This window comes from Rhinoraja longicauda, chromosome 24, assembly GCF_053455715.1.
Source record: "Rhinoraja longicauda isolate Sanriku21f chromosome 24, sRhiLon1.1, whole genome shotgun sequence".
NCBI lineage: Eukaryota > Metazoa > Chordata > Chondrichthyes > Rajiformes > Arhynchobatidae > Rhinoraja > Rhinoraja longicauda.
In genome coordinates this window covers 6731495-6749776 of record NC_135976.1, presented here as the reverse complement: position 1 = coordinate 6749776, position 18282 = coordinate 6731495, and the positions used below count along the sequence as shown (strand labels likewise).

The window sequence follows — 18282 nt, the reverse complement described above, 5'->3', positions numbered from 1 at the left end:
ATGGTGGTGCTGGCTCGAAGGGCTGAATGGCCTCCTCCTGCACCTATTTTCTATGTTTCTATATTTCTCTCCAGAGGTACTGCCTGTCCCGCTGAGTTACTCCAGCATTTTGTGTCTACCTCCATCCTAATCGCCTCAAGCAGTGGGGATGTTGGTACTTTAGACTTCAGAGATACAGCACGGAAACAGGCCCTTTGGCCCACTAAGTCCGTGCCCACCACGATCACCCCCTACATGAACACTATCCAACAAACTAGGGACAATATACAATTTTACCGAAGCCAATTAACCTACAAACCTGTACGACTCTGTAGTGTGGGGGCAAACCAGAGCCCCCAGAGAAAACCCACGTGGTCACAATACGAACATACAAACTATACAGACAGCTCCAGTAGTCAGGATTGCACTCGGCTCTCTGGTGCTGTCAGGGAGCAGCCTCTGTGCCGCCCTGAAACATTGAAAGAATGAGGGAGATGGGAGCCAGAGAACAAGGACCAAGTAATGAGGTTTCAATCCAACGCTCCCTTGCATCGATCTAACTGTCTCAATCTGCCATTCCTTGGATAGTGCTCTAGGGGCTAGTGGAATCAAGGGATATGGGGAGAAGGCAGGCACGGGGTATTGATTGGGGACGATCAGCCATTCGTTGGATAGAGCTCTAGAGTCATAGCCAGACAAATGTGCCTCATTTCCCACCTTCCCCACTGCACTGAACACTGCCCAGTGAACAATGCAAGTTGATAAAGAAATTGCATCAGATGCACAAGTGCGTAATTTCCAAATATTTTTTTTAGAGATACAGCGCGGAAACAGGCCTTTCGGCCCACCAAGTCCGCGCCGCCCAGCGATCCCCACACGTTAACACTATCCTACACACACTAGGGACAATTTTTACATTTACCCAGTCAGTTAACCTACATACCCGTATGTCTTTGGAGTGTGGGAGGAAGCCGAAGATCTCGGAGAAGACCCATGCAGGTCACGGGGAGAAACGTACAAACTCCGTACAGACGGCGCCCGTAGTCAGGATCGAACCTGAGTCTCTGGCGCTGCATTCGCTGTAAGGCAGCAACTCTACCGCTGCGCCACCGTGCCGCCCAAATTCAGACTAGGAAATAAAACGGACATTTTTGAGAGTGATGTATTACTGATTTTATATTCCGGGAAATATACTGACTTGCATTGAAATACACACTATGCTTTCTGGATGGACTTATCACTGAGATGATGCAAATAGCAAAGTATGGATTAAATCTGTAAGAAAATCATCGCAACCTGAGTGACGTAAATGATGGTAGCCTGCCTCGTGTGCTTCCCTCCCGTCCTGTCTGCTCTCCGTTACATCCTGTTGATGGTCCACTTTTTAGTTTCTTGTGATTCATTGCTCAGTTGTGAAAGGATGGAGACAATTATTACTAAAACATCAGGCTGTTGTCAGGAGTCGCTGAAGTGTAAACAGATCTTTGCCAAGCATTCATGCTGTGCTCTGCAAAACCAAAAACAAACAACATCCCAACAGATTTGCCCCAACATCGTGATCTGTAGGGGCCACATCTTTAGTCGAGGCTTTTGGTTTGAGATCTTGGAGGGCTCGTGTCACACAGCACTGAGCACTTTAAGTTGGTGTCCAATGCACCATCTATTTTGCTGGTGCTAAAATCATATGCACAGTCCCTGGGAGTGGCATGCAAGTAGTTTATGACAATTACTTTGCCTTTGAAAATCTTTTAGACTTAAGAGGTACAGCGTGGAAACAGGCCCTTTCGGCTCACCAAGAGTGCCAGTTGTACACTAACACCATCCTACAAACTAGGGGCAGTTTTACAATTTTTCCAAAGCCAATTAACCAACAAACCTGTACGCCTTCAGAGTGTGGGAGGGAATCTGGAGAAAACACATGCGGTCACAGGGAGGATGTACAAACTCTGTAAAGGCAGCACCCGTAGTCAGGAAGGAACCCAGGTCTCTGGCGCTGTTAGGCAGCAACTCTACCACTGCGCCACCGTGCCGCTCCTCTCCTGCAAGATTCCTTGCGGAGTACACTTTTTACATAAGAACCAGAGTGTAGGTTGCAGTCTCTTTTTTGGAGTTACTCCTAATGCTCAGTTTAAAAAGAAGCATGTCCCAGCAGGGCAGCATGACAACTCCAGCCAGGCTGTTCACTCTGGTGCTCAAAGATAATGGATACTTGAGTTTATCCTTTGAGATTCTAGATTAAGGAATTTGATTTCAACTGCCTTGGTTGCATGTAACATAAATTCCAAAAGGTAGGTTCATTGGCAACATTGGTTATAGAAACATATAAAATTCTTAAGGGGTTGGAGAGGCTAGATGCGGGAAGATTGTTCCCGATGTTGGGGGAGTCCAGAACCAGGGGTCACAGCTTAAGGATAAGGGGGAAGTCTTTTAGGACCGAGATGAGAAAACATTTCTTCACACAGAGAGTGGTGAGTCTGTGGAATTCTCTGCCACAGAAGGTAGTTGAGGCCAGTTCATTGGCTATATTTAAGAGGGAGTTAGATGTGGCCCTTTTTGCTAAAGGGATCAGGGGGTATGGAGAGAAGGCAGGTACAGGCTACTGAGCTGGATGATCGGCCATGATCATATTGAATGGCGGTGCAGGCTCGAAGGGCCGAATGGCCTACTCCTGCACCTGTTTTCTATGTTTCTAACAGCAAGCTGTCCCTTTTTTTTAAACAATAAAACCAAACAGAACCCACCACCAGAATACCAAATGAAACTATCTGTTCCAGGACACAACTATATTCCAATCCCTATCCAGGATGCATCCAATCCCTCGCGGTGCCCAGCGGTCCCGGAAATCCCCCAGGGTGCCCATGGACAGCGCTCAGTCGCTCACCAACACCACCCGGGCGCGGACGTAACCCCAGTAAAAGGGCACGCAGCTGGCTCAGGCAGAGCCCTCTTCCATCTGGCCCCGTGGGTCACAGATGGCCAGCTTGGCCAGGCCCAGGAGCAACCCAACCAGGACATCTTCAGCCCTGCCTTCTAGCAAGCTGTCCCTTGGGGTGCAAGTCCACAGCTTTCCAAAAATAGCAACGCCAATGGATAAGGTAGTGAAGTAGACATTTGATAAGCTTGCCTTTGCGGGCCAAGGCAATAAATAAAAGAGTTGTGCCCTAAGAATATGGTGTACAGTTCTGGTCACCAAGCTACCAGAAGGCTGTGCAGAGAGATTAACCAGGACGTTGCCTGGAATGGAAGATTGTTGTTATACGCACAGGCTGAATAGCCTAGGTTTATTCACACTGGGATGTCGGAGGCTGAGGGGGTGACCTTATAGAGGTTTATAACATCACGAGGGACACAGGAAGGACATAGTGGGAATGGTTTTTATCCGGGAACAATGAGTCTGGAGTAAGTGCTGGAGTAACTCAGCTGGAGTTAAAAGTGCTAAAAGTGCTGGAGTAACTCAGCGGGTCAGGCAGCATCTCGGGAGAAAGGGAATGCGTGACCCGCTGAGTTACTCCAGCATTTTGTGATACCAAATTCCATGGTAGTTAGTTGCTGAGGTGCGGTTGTGGTTAGGGTTGGGCGGGGTGGTTTCAGAGCCTGCAGATTAATGAGAAGATGCTGTACTTGAACCTGGAGGTAATGGTTCTCAGGCTCTCTTAGTTTAGTTGAGAGATACAGCGCGGAAACAGGCCCTTCGGCCCATCGGGTCCGCGCCGACCAGTGATCCCCGCACATTAACACTATCCTACACCCACTAGGGACAATTTTCACATTGTACATTTACCAAGCCAATTTACCTACAAACCTGCACGTCTTTGGAGTGTGGGAGGAAACCGAAGATCTCGGAGAAAACCCACGCAGGTCACAGGGAGAACGTACAAACTCCGTACAGACGGCGCCAGTAGTCAGGATCGAACCTGGGCCTCCCGGTGCTGCATTCGCTGTAAGGCAGCAACTCTACCGCTGCGCTACCGTGACCGCTCCTCTGAAACTCAATCTGTTGCGTGTCAAACCCCTGAGCAACATGGAGTCTGTGGTGACAGGTGACTCATGGCTCAGTTGCCCAACTCACGTACGCATGTAAAGCCATCTAGAAACAGATGCTGCACCTCCATGTAGAAAGCCACTCCATCCCTGGACGCCACATAGAATCCGAAGATAAGGCAGGAGTTGGCTCTTAAGGTGAAGATCCTGCTTCTGGATTCTGACTTGATTTCAGATTTCCAAGCCCTTTCAGCTGAGCAGCAAATGTGTGGCTGTGAGAAAAGAAACCAAGGAAAACGAGTTGCATTTCTTTTGATTATTTGCATTGATTTTAACGTTTTTAGAGGGTTTAGAGTTTAGAGATGCAGCATCGAAACAGGCCCTTCAGCCCACTGAGTCCATGCCAACCATCGATCACCCTGCCGTATGTTATCCCACTTTCTCCTCCACTCCCTACAATTTACAGAAGCCAATTAACCTACAAATCTGCAAATCATTGTGTTGTGGGAAGGAAACAGGGAACCCGGAGGAAACCCACGTGGTCACAGGGAAAGAGTGCAAACTCCACACAGACAGCACCCGATGTCAGGATTCAACATGGGTCTCTGGCGCTGTGAGGCAGCAGCTCTACCTGCTGCACCACTGTGCCCACCTTGCCATTGCAATGCCCTTTTTAATTATTTGAATTCTTTAGCTGGCCTTCACCTTTAATATTTTTCACAAGTTTTAAAATTGTAATTATTTTAGTTTTGATGTGGATCTCAATGTTTCTGATGTCCAGAAGTATTTGCAAGCCTTCACACATCTGCCCAACTCCTAACAATTACAACGGGCAAGGTTGTTTCTCACTTACCCAGATGACACACTTACATTGACAGAGGCCTAAGCAGTCTTCAACTCCAGCAAGATAGGTCCTTCATGACTGGAGCAGGTAGATTAGGATCAATGGGACTGGTGAGCTGTGAGTTGAGCTGATCCCAGGAATGAGTGGGTTAACCTATGATGAGTAATATAAGAAAATAACTGCAGATGCTGGTACAAATCGATTTATTCACAAAATGCTGGAGTAACTCAGCAGGTCAGGCAGCATCTCGGGAGAGAAGGAATGGGTGACGTTTCGGGTCGAGACCCTTCTTCAGACCTGCTGAGTTACTCCAGCATTTTGTGAATAAACCTATGATGAGCGTTTGTGGGCACTGGGCCTGTACTCGCTGGAGTTTAGAAGGATGAGGGGGGGACCTCATTGAAACGTACCGAATAGTGAAAGTCTTGGATAGAGTGGATGTGGAGAGGATGTTTCCACTAGTGGGAGAGTCTAGGACTAGAAGTAATAGCCTCAGAATTAAAGGGCGTTCCTTTAAGAAGGAGATGAGGAGGTGCAGAAAGGCTACTTTGCAGATGAGGTGAAACACAGGGGACGGGTCAGACAGCAGTCTCTGTTCCTTGTGGCTATTCCCTGTGTGAAGGTTTCTTTCCTCCACAATTTCTTTAGTCAGAGGGTGGTGAATCTGTGGAATTCTTTGCCACAGGTGGCTGTGGGGGTCAAGCCAATGGATAATTTTAAGGCAGAGATAGATAGATTCTTGATTAGTACGGGTGTCAGGGGTTATGGGGAGAAGGCAGGAGAATGGGGTTGGGAGGGAGAGATTGATCAGCCATGATTGAATGGCAGAGTAGACTTGATGGGCGAAATGGCCTAATTCCTCTCCTATCATTTATGAACTCATGACGTTATGAGTTCCAATCAGTGAATTTCAGCCATACCTTGATTTCAATAGAGTGGAAATCAAGATGACAGGCCCATTCTATTTGTTATCACCCAAGCTGCCAGGGACTATTTTTAGCACACGTTGTTAAGTGCATGCTTAGACTGTGGCCTCAATTTGATGTCCACAATAATCCGGGGCATGTGCAGTGAGTACATCATGCATTTGTTGAAAGACAGGCTTTCCATGATAGCTAACTGCACAATGCGACCTATAGTTATAGCTTCAAGAATCATTCCTGGAGCTTGCAAATAAAGAATAAAAGGTCATTCACAACGACAAACAAAGAGAATGTGTGTGTCTGGGATTCAACACAAAACATTGAGAGAATCAATTCCTACAGATTAACAGAGATTAACAATAAAGGGGTAGAATTGATGTATAAAATCACTCTCCATGACAAGGAGGCATATGGAGTATGTATGTGCCCAATGGCTCACATTGAACTTTTGTAAACATTTAAAACTTCATTTCCTTTTAATTTCATTTTCTGAGTGTACTTCAGTGATCAATTGTCGTTAAGTTTAGTTGAGTTCAGAGATACAGTGCGGAAGCTCGCCACCGAGCCCGCGCCGAACAGCAATCCCCGCAAACTAATGCTATCCTGGGCGGCACGGTGGCGCAGTGGTAGAGTTGCTGCCTTACAGCGAATGCAGCGCCGGAGACTCAGGTTCGATCCTGACTACGGGCGCCGTCTATACGGAGTTTGTACGTTCTCCCCGTGACCTGCGTGGGTTTTCTCCGAGATCTTCGGTTTCCTCCCACACTCCAAAGACGTACAGGTATGTAGGTTAATTGACTGGGTAAAATGTAAAAAAATTGTCCCTAGTGTGTGTAGGATAGATAGTGTTAATGTGCGGGGATTGCTGGGCGGTGCGGACTCGGTGGGCCGAAGGGCCTGTATCTCTAAATCAAATCAAATCTATCCTACACAAGCTGGGGACAATTTATAATTTTACCAAGCCAACTGACCCACAAACCTTTATGTCTTTAGACTGTGGGAGGAAACCGGAGATCAGTTCTATCACTCAGTCAGTTTTGGATCCCATGTGCCTCAGTGCTCTGGACCATCTACCATGTGGGACTTGATGGAAGTCCCTTTTACAGCCCTATTGCTTTTCACCCTTCTGTGATCTGCCGACATATTTGTTTTTTCTAATTTCAGTGGATTATTAGGAGTCCAACTGCATAACCCCATCAAAGTGACTGCCTCTGCCTCATTCCTCAATTCTATCCATTTCGCCTCGACCGATCCCACTGGGATGTCTTCCCTGAGTACTACCTAACAGACAGTGCAATATCCCCCGCTCTCCTAGAAACATGGAAAACAGGTGCAGGAGGAGGCCATTTGGCATCCCCCTCTGTCACACCTGAAACGCCTTTTCACTGGAACATTGAGCGGCCAACCCCCGCCTTATCTCAACCATTTTCTGATGATTTCAACAATATCATAATCCCATCTGCTGATCCATGCTCTCAGCTCATCCATCTTAACTGTGAGGCTCCCCTGTAGTGACATAAACCCCCTCATGTCCGAGGGCCCTCTGCAGCGTCTCCTCCTGCCTCTCTCTGCCTACTTGTCCTACTGGACTTGCCTGTTCCAATTTCTACATGTGAGACTCAGTCTCTCTGCTTACTGCTGCATATTCTCAGTCCGCAATGTAATATAAAAGGGCCAAGTTAATCAGTGGATATTTTTAAGGCAGAGATAGACAAATTGTTGATTAGAACGGGCGTCAAGGGTTTTGGGGAGAAGGCAGGAAAATGTGATAAGAAGGCCGAGATCGGCCATGATTGAATGGCGGAGTCGACTCGATGGGCCGAATGGCCTAATTCTACTCCTATAACTTGTTGAATTTGTGAACTTGTGACGTTCGGTTACGATACATTGTGGGAAACTCTTTCTGCAGTGATCAGAGAATGCAAGGTTTGGCTGCATCTGTGCAGCGTAGTCATGCACTATCATAATGTGGGGGGGGAGGCCGTTTAAATGTAACCTTTCGGAAAAAATGTTGATGAATGCTTGAAAAAAATATATAGGACAAGGAACTGTGGAGGATGGAGGCAAAAAGCTGGATTAACTCAGCGGGTCAGGCAGCATCTCGGGAAAAACAGGATAGGTGACATTTTGGATCGAGACCCTTCTTCAGACTGAGTGCAGAGGGGTTGGACTAACTGGATTACACTTTCAAAGGACCAGCAAAATCCTGCAGGTCGTACAGCTGCCTCCCCAGTATGATTATATGACCATATTGCACCTTTTTGTTTATGAACTGAATAGAATTGAATTGAAAACTTTATTGTCACGTGTGGCAAGTCACAGTGAAATTCTTTGCTTCCATCCCCAGGGTATGCAAATAGCCGCCACATAAAGGGCGCTCACAAAGTCACAAAGTATCCACGCCAGGTCTCCTTTGGTTCAGCAACTCTACCGCTGTGCCACCGTGCCTCCCAAGATTCAGGCACATGGGATCAGGCACACCAACACCATCCTACACACACCAGGGACAATTTACAACTTAACCAGGCCAATTAACCTGCAAACCTGTACGTCTTTGGAGTGTGGGGGGAAACCGAGGTCACGGGGAGAACGTACAAACTCCACGCAGGCAGTGCCCGTAGTCAGGATCAAACTCGTGTCTCTGTCGCAGTAAGGCAGCAACTCTACCGCTGCGGCCCATGATGTCTAAGTCAAATTTCGTGGACTTAAGAAGTAATTTATGCACACAGAGATTTAAGATGCTTCAATATGACAAGGTGCAGCAAACATTGTTTACCATTGACCACTCTCGTTTTATCCTGCAGTGTTTTTAGAATGAATGATTCATGAATGTAGAAGGAGAGAAATTGGTTTGCCCTGCTGCACAAGTCATCTTTCTTTACAAAGGCTGCAGCTTTCAGCCACTTAATGACATCCCTCAGATTACGTTTTGTGACATATTATCGAATTGACTTCTGCTTGCTTACCGATAGACTCAACGCCGCCAGAAACGTTTCTGTAGGTTAATTCAGCAACGACAACTTATAATGATGGAACAGAAATAGCCCACTGAATATTCCCAAATGTTTTGCAAGGAACACGCTCAAAGGAAATTTGATTTTAAACCATCAAACAAGATGTCTGGCCAAACGTTTGATCTACAAGCTAAGTTTAAAGCTAACACATCCTTGAAGGAAATAGTTGTGTCGGAAATAGTCATCTAAAGAGGTTGAATGGGTGTGACCCAGCTGACAATAGTGGTTTGGTGAAAATCGGAGATGCGTGAGAAACTGGGGTACAAGAGTGACAGAGTTTAGTTTAGCTTTAGTTGTGAGATACAGCATGGAAACAGGCCCTTCAGCCCAACGAGTCCACGCCGTCCATCCATCACCCATACACATTAGATCTATGTTAGCCCACTTTCTCATGCTCTCCCTACACACGGGGGCCAGTTGATAAAGGCCAATTAATCTACAAACCCCGAGTCTGGGGAGAGTTGATCAGAAAGTGGGATTATTGTAGGATTTGTATAAATCGGTGGTTGATTTCCAGCACAGAGACGATGTGCCGATGGGCCTGTTCCAAGCTGTATACACTGGAATTTAGAAGGATGAGGGGGGATCTTATTGAAACATATAAGATAATTAGGGGATTGGACACATTAGAGGCAGGAAACATGTTCCCAATGTTGGGGGAGTCCAGAACAAGGGGCCACAGTTTAAGAATAAGGGGTAGGCCATTTAGAACGGAGATGAGGAAGAACTTTTTCAGTCAGAGAGTGGTGAAGGTGTGGAATTCTCTGCCTCAGAAGGCAGTGGAGGCCAGTTCGTTGGATGCTTTCAAGAGAGAACTGGATAGAGCTCTTAAGGATAGCGGAGTGAGGGGGTATGGGGAGAAGACAGGAACGGGGTACTGATTGAGAGTGATCAGCCATGATCGCATTGAATGGCGATGCTGGCTCGAAGGGCTGAATGGCCTACTCCTGCACCTATTGTCTATTGTCTATTGTCTATTGTATCTCTCTATGTTAGCATGACCTGAATTGTCAGGGCACAGGGATTTTGTAAGGGAAGTGGAGTTGATGGATAGAACAGGGAAAGAGGAATAGTCAAGGAGAAATTTAAACATAAGGATATGAATTTAAATGTTGAACTATTTACAATACGATACAATACAATATGTCTTTATTGTCATTGTACAGGGGTACAACGAGATTGGGAATGCGCCTCCCATACGATGCAATAATTTAATTAGCTAGTCAGTATTAATTTAAACAACCCAATGAAACAAATTAAAACAGAATAAAGTGCAAGTAGATCTGTGCCGGATCACTGTGCGATGTGACCATCCGGCTCAGCAGGACCGGTTCATAGCAGCTATGGCCCTGGGGATGAAGCTGTTCCTGAGTCTGGAGGTGCGGGCGTAGAAGGCCTTGTATCGTCTGCCCGATGGTAGAAGTTCGAACAGACTGTTGCAGGGATGTGAGGAGTCTTTATGAATGCTGGTGGCTTTTCTGAGGCATCGTGTGTTGTAGATGCCCTCCAAGTCTGGTAGCTGTGTTCCGATGGTCCTCTGAGCTCTATGGACTACCCGCTGAAGAGCTTTCCTCTCTGTCTCCGTGCAGCTGAGATACCACACAGGGATGCCATGTGTTAGGATGCTCTCTAGGGTGCAGCGGTAGAAGGTCGTCAGCAGCTGTTGGGGTAGACTGGTATCCCATGTTGGTCTGATTTCAGAGAGGAGGAAAGGCCGCAGTTGCTGAATATTTTGTGATGGCTAACACTGAGTGGTTGCATGAATGTTTCATTCGGTCAGACTGATGCATTGCCCACATCTGCTTCCCTGATGTGGTGAGCATTGCAATTAAATTGTCTAAAAACATGCCACAATATGTCACTTTCGGCATCAGCAGTAACTGAGGAGTGGAGTGTTTGGCTTTGAGTCAGTAGTTTGTGAGTTTAAGTCTAGTTGTAGACAGTGGCACAGTGCTGCAGTGGTAGAGCTGATGCTTTAGACCCAGGTTCAATCCTGACTACCGGTGCTGTCCGTTTGGAGTTTGTGCATTCTCCCTCTGACCGTGCGAGATTTCTCTGGGTGTTCCAGTTTCCTCCCTCACTTCAAAAATGTCCAGGTTTGCAGGTTAAATGGTGCGTGTAAATTGTAAATTTTCCTTAGTGTGTTGGGCAGAGGAGGTATACTGGGTTGTCGCTGACCAGCATGGACTCGGTGGGCCGAAGGGCTTGTTTCCACGCTGTATCTCTAAAGTCTAAAGTGTAAAGTTGAGGAAATAGACAAGATTGATATCCCGATGCAGGGCAGTGGGAACTTTTAGAGTTGCTGTTAGAGTTGCTGTTGGAGTTGCTGGGTTATATATATTTTGTCATTTGCATCCATTAAATATGCATTATTGTTCCAGGGTTATGTTACAAAACCTCACCAAAATTTGTTTCCATTGATGTCGATTGCAAAAATAAATTCAAACGTGAGTGGCCTCCAATTTCTCCAGAACAAGGGGTCACAGTTTAAGGATAAGGGGGAAGTCTTTTAAGACTGAGATGAGAGCGTTTTTTTTCACACAGAGTGGTGAATCTGTGGAATTCTCTGCCACAGAAGGTAGTTGAGGCCAGTTCATTGGATATATTTAAGAGGGAGTTAGATGTGGCCCTTGTGGCTAAAGGGATCAGGGGGTATGGAGAGAAGGCAGGTACGGGATACTGAGTTGGATGATCAGCCATGATCATATTAAATGGCGGTGCAGGCTCAATGGCCTTCTCCTGCACCTATTTTCTATGTTTCTATGTTTCTATGTTTAGTGCAGGCAGAGGTGGGGAAATCCATACCATACTGTTTCTCAGATGAGATGTTATCCTCTCAAAGATCCATGGGCATTACCTCAAAGACGTCCAAGAAACCCTCCCCAGTTTCCGAGCCAATATTTCTCTCTGAGCCAGCACCAGGAAAATCCATTTACTGATTATTTACACTTTGCCGTTTGTGAGACATTGTGTGCTGGTGTTTTTTGCTGGGTTCCCAAGAAGATGATGGGAAATTTTCTTCAAAATTGGTTCAATGGTTCAATGGTGCGATAGTACGTTATTGCACACATACGATGGCGCAGCGGTAGAGTTGCTGCCTTACAGCGAATGCAGCGCCGGAGACTCAGGTTCGATCCTGACTACGGGTGCTGTACTGTACGGAGTTTGTACGTTCTCCCCGTGACCTGCGTGGGTTTTCTCCGAGATCTTCAGTTTCCCCCCACACTCCAAAGACGTACAGGTTTGTAGGTTAATTTGCTTGGCAAATGTAAAAAAATTGTCCCTAGTGGGTATAGGATAGTGTTAGTGTGCGGGGATCGCTGGGCGGTGCGGACTTGGTGGGCCGAAGGGCCTGTTTCTGCGCTGTATCTCTAAATCTAAATCTAAATCTAGTGAAATTATTTTGTTTGACATACAATTCACTCAGGTCTTACTGTGCATAAGTACAATCGCACAGGAGTGTATGAATAGTACAAAATTATACAAAATGCTGGGGTAACTCAGCGGGACAGGCAGCATCTCTGGAGAGACCCTTCTCCAGACCCCACCCGACACGCCTCGACCCGAAACATCACCCATTCCTTCTCTCTAGTGATACTGCCTGTCCCGCTGAGTTACTCCGGCATGTTGTGTTTATCTTCAGTGTAAACAAGCATCTGCAGTTCCTTCCTACACAATAGTAGATTTCACTCAGGCAGTATGCAAGTGTCACCATGATTCTGGCACCAGCTTGCATCATTCAAGGTCTGAAGTTCTTAAAAATGCAGAGGCTTATCTTTGGCCTCAAAGGTCCATTGCCCTGGCAGATGGATGAAAATCTATCTTCATTGGAATATACACTGGAATTTAGAAGGATGAGAGGAGGATAAGATTATTAAGGGGTTGGACACGTTAGAGGCAGGAAACATGTTCCCAATGTTGGGGGAGTCCAGACCAAGGGGCCACTGTTTAAGAATAAGGGGTAGGCCATTTAGAACTGAGATGAGGAAAAACTTTTTCAGTCAGAGAGTTGTGAATCTGTGGAATTCTCTGCCTCAGAAGGCAGTGGAGGCCAATTCTCTGAATGCATTCAAGAGAGAGCTAGATGGAGCTCTTATGGATAGCGGAGTCAGGGTGTGTGGGGAGAAGGTGGGAACGGGGTACTGATTGAGAATGATCAGCCATGATCACATTGAATGGCGGTGCTGGCCCGAAGGGCCGAATGGCCTCCTCCTGCACCTATTGTGTATTGTCTATTGTCTATTGTCTATTGTCATTGCCCGTGTAATCCTTGCGATTGTGAAAGCTGTGATATAAGTACAATTCCTTTACTCTTTCTTTCACCAATGAGTTGTTTTTATTTTTGATTGTCCGCTCTAGGCACAGCTCTTTTAAGCGACACTTACCGAGGCAGATGCATGTGTCGAGTGTTGACTTCAGCACCGACTCCTTTCCATACAAGGAACAAGCCACAAGCATTGGGCGGATCAAACCTGAGCTCTACAAGCAGAAGTCCATGGACTCTGAAGACACAAAAAAGGATGCTGGGAAGTCCTGCGGCAAAATCAACTTCACGCTAAAGTACGACTATGAGAATGAGATGCTGATTGTCACAATCCTTAAGGGTTTTGATTTGCCGGCAAAGGACATTTGCGGGAGCTCGGACCCCTATGTAAAAATCTATCTTCTGCCCGATCGGAAAAGGAAGTTCCAGACCCGGGTGCACAGGAAAACTCTCAATCCCACCTTTGATGAGAGTTTCCAGTTTCCTGTGTCATACGACGAACTCAACAACAGGAAACTACACTTGAGCGTGTATGACTTTGACAGGTTTTCTAGACATGACATGATTGGGGAGGTGATTTTAGAGAACCTGTTTGAAGCATCAGATCTCTCCAGAGAGACGTCCATCTGGAAGGACATCCAGTACGCCACAACTGTGAGTATCAGAGGCTCGCCTTCCATGCTGCATGCAGAAGTAACGTCTCCTGACATGGTTAACCTTGCCTGTGGTTTGGTGAGGTATCAGCTGATTAATACCTTGCCTCCAGCTTGGGGGAGGTATCAGTTTCTGAGCCACTTGTGTGCAGTGCTTGAGATAAAAGATGAAGATAGAAATGGCACAACACAGGTGATTACAAACTGACTGCTCATTTAACATCCTGCCTGGTTTCATTTGCCTTTGCAAGCACCCCAATGTTTTTGAGTAGTGTCAAACCCAAGCCTGAAAAGTAAATGGTATCTCTAAAGGCATCGTGCAGAGACAATATATTTTGGGCTGTCACTGGGAGATTCAAGGTAAAAAGCACAACCGAGTCAACGTTGCATGGTGAAGGACCTTTCAACTCCTGGGAGTTGGGGCTGTGGACTCAGTGGGTCAGTGGGCAGGGGTCAGCTACCGGAGGTTGTTGGGAGGAAGGGGATCAGAGGTCAGGGAGAATCTAGAGTATTTATTTGTCATTTGCACCAGAAATGAAATTCTCACTTGCCTCAGCTTTACAGGCACATGTAACCCAATAACATCAATTAATATACAACAAATTATCAGTTATTCTCGGCAAGAAAACCATGATAGTGCAAAGACCAAAGTAGGCAGAGCAATGTAGAGCTTACTGGAGCCTAGAGGAGCTGGGGGTTTTTTTTGCATTGGAGGGGCAGTAGTTGAGTTGGAAGGGGTTGGTTTATTTGGAACAAAGGGAAAATCATCAATGTGGAGTTTCCCCAGCTAGTGTGGGGGGTACTGCTTTTGCTGGAGGTGGAGACAGAAGGAGAAGGGTAATTGTGAGTGAGTGAGTGAGTGAGTGAGTGAGTGAGTGAGTGAGTGAGTGAGTGAGAGTGAGTGAGTGAGTGAGTGAGTGAGTGAGTGAGTGAGTGAGTGAGTGAGTGAGTGAGTGAGTGAGTGAGTGAGTGAGTGAGTGAGTGAGTGAGTGAGTGAGCCAAAGAGACTGTATGATATGTATAGAAGTAACAGGACATGTACGTGAAGCAGGTTGCCAGTGTGGGGGCTGGGACTCACCTGGGACTTCACGTTCAAGCACCCACATGCATGAGTCTTGCTGGACGTCAGGTGACAGCGGAGGTCTGAGGCATTCTGCGGACACTGTCCGAGCACTTCCGTGTATTTTTGCACAGAGGATCCAGATAGAAACTTGCAGGTATCAGGTAGTGTGACAATTGCATTTTATTACACGCATTTCTCATTAAATTGGAAAATCGTGCTGCAACCCAATCTTCGGGATCCAATTCCCAGGAAAATATCACTCTGTTCTGACAACAGGTGTTCTTACCTAAAATGAAGGCCTGAAATATTGAAAAAATTAAAATCTGTAGTTTGAAGTTTTAGACTGAAAAGTTGCTTTTCTCTTCTTTACTGTCCTTATCAATGGAATTGCACTGAGAACCCAAGTAGAACATGATCATTGATGCGGAGGCAGGTATCAATGCCTTAATGGGCATTTACATGGGACGTGGGATTCGGGCTGAGCACCTGGCTTCAACATTTTAATTCAACTCCTTCTCATCACACCTGCTGCTGAATTTCTGGTCTAAAACAACATGGGGCAATCTAGTTGTGATCAGGACATCCAATATTAAATGTTGACCATGCTGTTAGTTTCCTGTCATTCCCACTGACGTTGTCAATTGGCAAACATTTTGATTAATATTTGGTTATGCTTTGCAAACTCCGTGTATTTGTAAACACACAGAACCAGTGAGGAGATTGACTCTCCGATCAATGCCCTTGTCTCTTATTACTTCAACACCTCTTGAGGAATGAGTACCTTCGGTAGTGTGGGATCCAGTCAGCTTCAGTAGCTAAGAAATTACTTTGGAGCGTTTCTGAAGCATTAAATGAGCACAGGGAAAGTCTCCCCTTTTTCAAATTGAAAGGGCATTAAGGGCATTGAAGGCAGAAGAATGGGGTTAGGAGGGAGAGACAGATCAGCCATGATTGAATGGCGGGGTAGACTTGATAGGCCGAATGGCCTCATTCTGCTCCTATCATTTATGGATTTATGAGCACCTGTTTGGTCTTGAAGCCTAATCTGGATAATCGCAGTGAAGATTTGGTATTGTTGTAGTTCCATCCAGTTGCCCAATGCTGGGTTAAACTACAGGCTGGACCCGTGCTTGGCAGTGCCCTCGGTGTGAGGATTAACAGCGAAAGACAGCTTGCAGGCATATATTCTTTTGACTGCGGTATTTTAAAAATAAATACCTTCAAATTCCATCCTTTTTGGGTGCACTAACCACGCTGCACATAGAACCAACACCTAACCAGATCCCCTGCAGAAGTGCCTTAGAAACAATGCTCTGTTAGACTACACTCAACATTGTGCATTAAAATGGGACCCGATGCCATCCTCATTAGAAAAGCTCACAACTACTGCATCTTTGTCATGCTCATCACCAGTAACGGCACCAGGCTGTGAAACACCTCTTGCCCCAACAACTACAGGAGAGGTGCAGAAAGGCTACTTTGCAGATGAGGTGAAACACAGGGGACGGGTCAGACAGCAGTCTCTGTTCCTTGTGGCTATTCCCTGTGTGAAGGCTTGCTCCAAAATTCTTTAGTCAGAGGGTGGTGAATCTGTGGAATTCATTGCCACCGAAGTCTGTGGAGGCCACGCCAGTGGATATTTTTAAGGCAGAGATAAATAGATTCTTGATGAGTATGGGTGTCAGGGGTTACGGGGAGAAGGCAGGTGAATGGGGTTCGGAGAGAGAGATAGATCAGCCATGATTGAATGGCGGAGTAGACTTGATGGGCCAAATGGCCTAATTCTGCTCCTGTCACTTACGACCTTATGAACTTATGAAAGTCACCCTCATATCATGGGGTGGGGGGGGGGGGGGGGGGGGCACGTCTCCAAAGGTACTGGATGATCAGCAAGACAAAGATCACAGCATTGACTCTAATGTGCTCAACAATAAAGACTGAAACCTGTGATACGGTTTGAAATATTCTGAGCAATGAAAACTGAGGCTGGCTGATGTTGCCCGCAAGATCTTAATGGAGACCCTTTAATTGATGACTCTTTTATGATTGCACTGTGAAGTGGTCCTATTTTTAGTGATTATCCATAAGAGGTTGTGGGTTGCACCCAAAGGTTCCAGCTTGTACAGTTAAGGGAGGAAACACCCACATTCCCCTCAGCTAACTTGGTGCCATTCCACCTTTCCTTGATCTCCGTCCCCTTTGATCTGTGTTTTCACACCTCACCCTTCCATATTTCTGTCTCTCTCTCCCCTAACTCTCAGACTAAAGGGTCTCGAACCAAAACGTCACCCATTCCTTTTCTCCAGAGATGCTGCCTGTCCTGCTGTGTCTATCTTTGTGGTAAACCAGCATCTGCAGTTCTTTTTCTACAGCCAGTGAAAGCTTGCGTCATTGTGATATGTGTGTCTGGTGCCGTAAAGACAACTGATACATGAAGGTAAACTGTGAGCAGAAGTGTCCAGGCTAATTTCCTGATGCACGGAACTTTTGCCTCGAAATGTTCTTTAGTGCAATCTAACCAGCGCAACATTATATTCCTGAGTAGTTTGCACATGAAAAGTTTTGTTTAGAAATACATCGCGGAATCAGGCCCTTCGGTCCACCGAGTCTGCCCCAATCAGCGATCCCCGCACACCAACACTCTCCTACACACACCAGAGAGAATTTACTTTTATACCAAGCCAATTAACCGGCAAATCTGTACATCTATGGAATGCGGGAGGAAACCGAAGATAGGGCGGCATGGTGGCGCAGCGGTAGAGTTGCTGCCTTACAGCGAATGCAGCGCCGGAGACTTGTGTTCGATCCTGACTATAGGCGCCGTCTGTACGGAGTTTGTACGTTCTCCCCGTGACCTGCGTGTGTTTTCTCCGAGATCTTCAGTTTCCTCCCACACTCCAATACAGCTATGTAGGTTAATTGGCTGGGCAAATGTAAAAAAAATAAAAATTGTCCCTAGTGGGTGTAGGATAGTGCTAATGTGCGGGGATCGCTGGGCGGTGCGGACCCAGTGGGCCGAAGGGCCTGTTTCCGCGCCGTATCTAAATTTTAAAAATCTTGGAGAAAACCCACGCGGTCACGTGGAGAACGTACAAAGTCCGTACAGACAGCACCCGTAGTCAGAATTGAACCCAGGTCTCTGGCGTTGTAAGGCAGCAACTCTACTGCTGTGCCACCGTGCTGCCCATGGGCACTAATCTATCCATTCTCTAGGTTAAAATGTTTAAACTTACTATTTGGTTGGTGATTGCTTGCTGGGCTGTAATCATCACTAGAGAATCTCAGTGGAGTTGGCTGGTGACCCTAGCTAGCACTGTTCTGGCACACCACAGACCATGCATTATCCATTTCACATCAGCCTAATGCAAGCAGTGAAACATCAAGGCAATAATAGTCTTGAAATGTAATGTACAACAGTTTACTCACATCATTAGGCAGACAGAAATCCCCTTGAATGAAATGTTCAGAGTCACACTGTAGATTTATTTATGTAAAGACATTACATTTCAGTCACGGTATCATTGGTGTTAACAGATTTACACCTGCACATTTGTGCTCTAC

At 46.3% G+C, this 18282-nt stretch overlaps 1 protein-coding gene across 1 annotated transcript in view; it reads left to right on the top strand.

The window, feature by feature from the left end:
* The window catches only part of LOC144605260 (synaptotagmin-6-like), a 299058-nt gene that overhangs the window by 158798 nt on the left and 121978 nt on the right, over positions 1 to 18282 (top strand). Inside the window, exon 3 of the mRNA XM_078420353.1 lies at positions 13101 to 13659. Within this exon, the coding sequence (XP_078276479.1) occupies positions 13101 to 13659 (559 nt within the window). The remainder of the gene's footprint in view (positions 1 to 13100; positions 13660 to 18282) is intronic.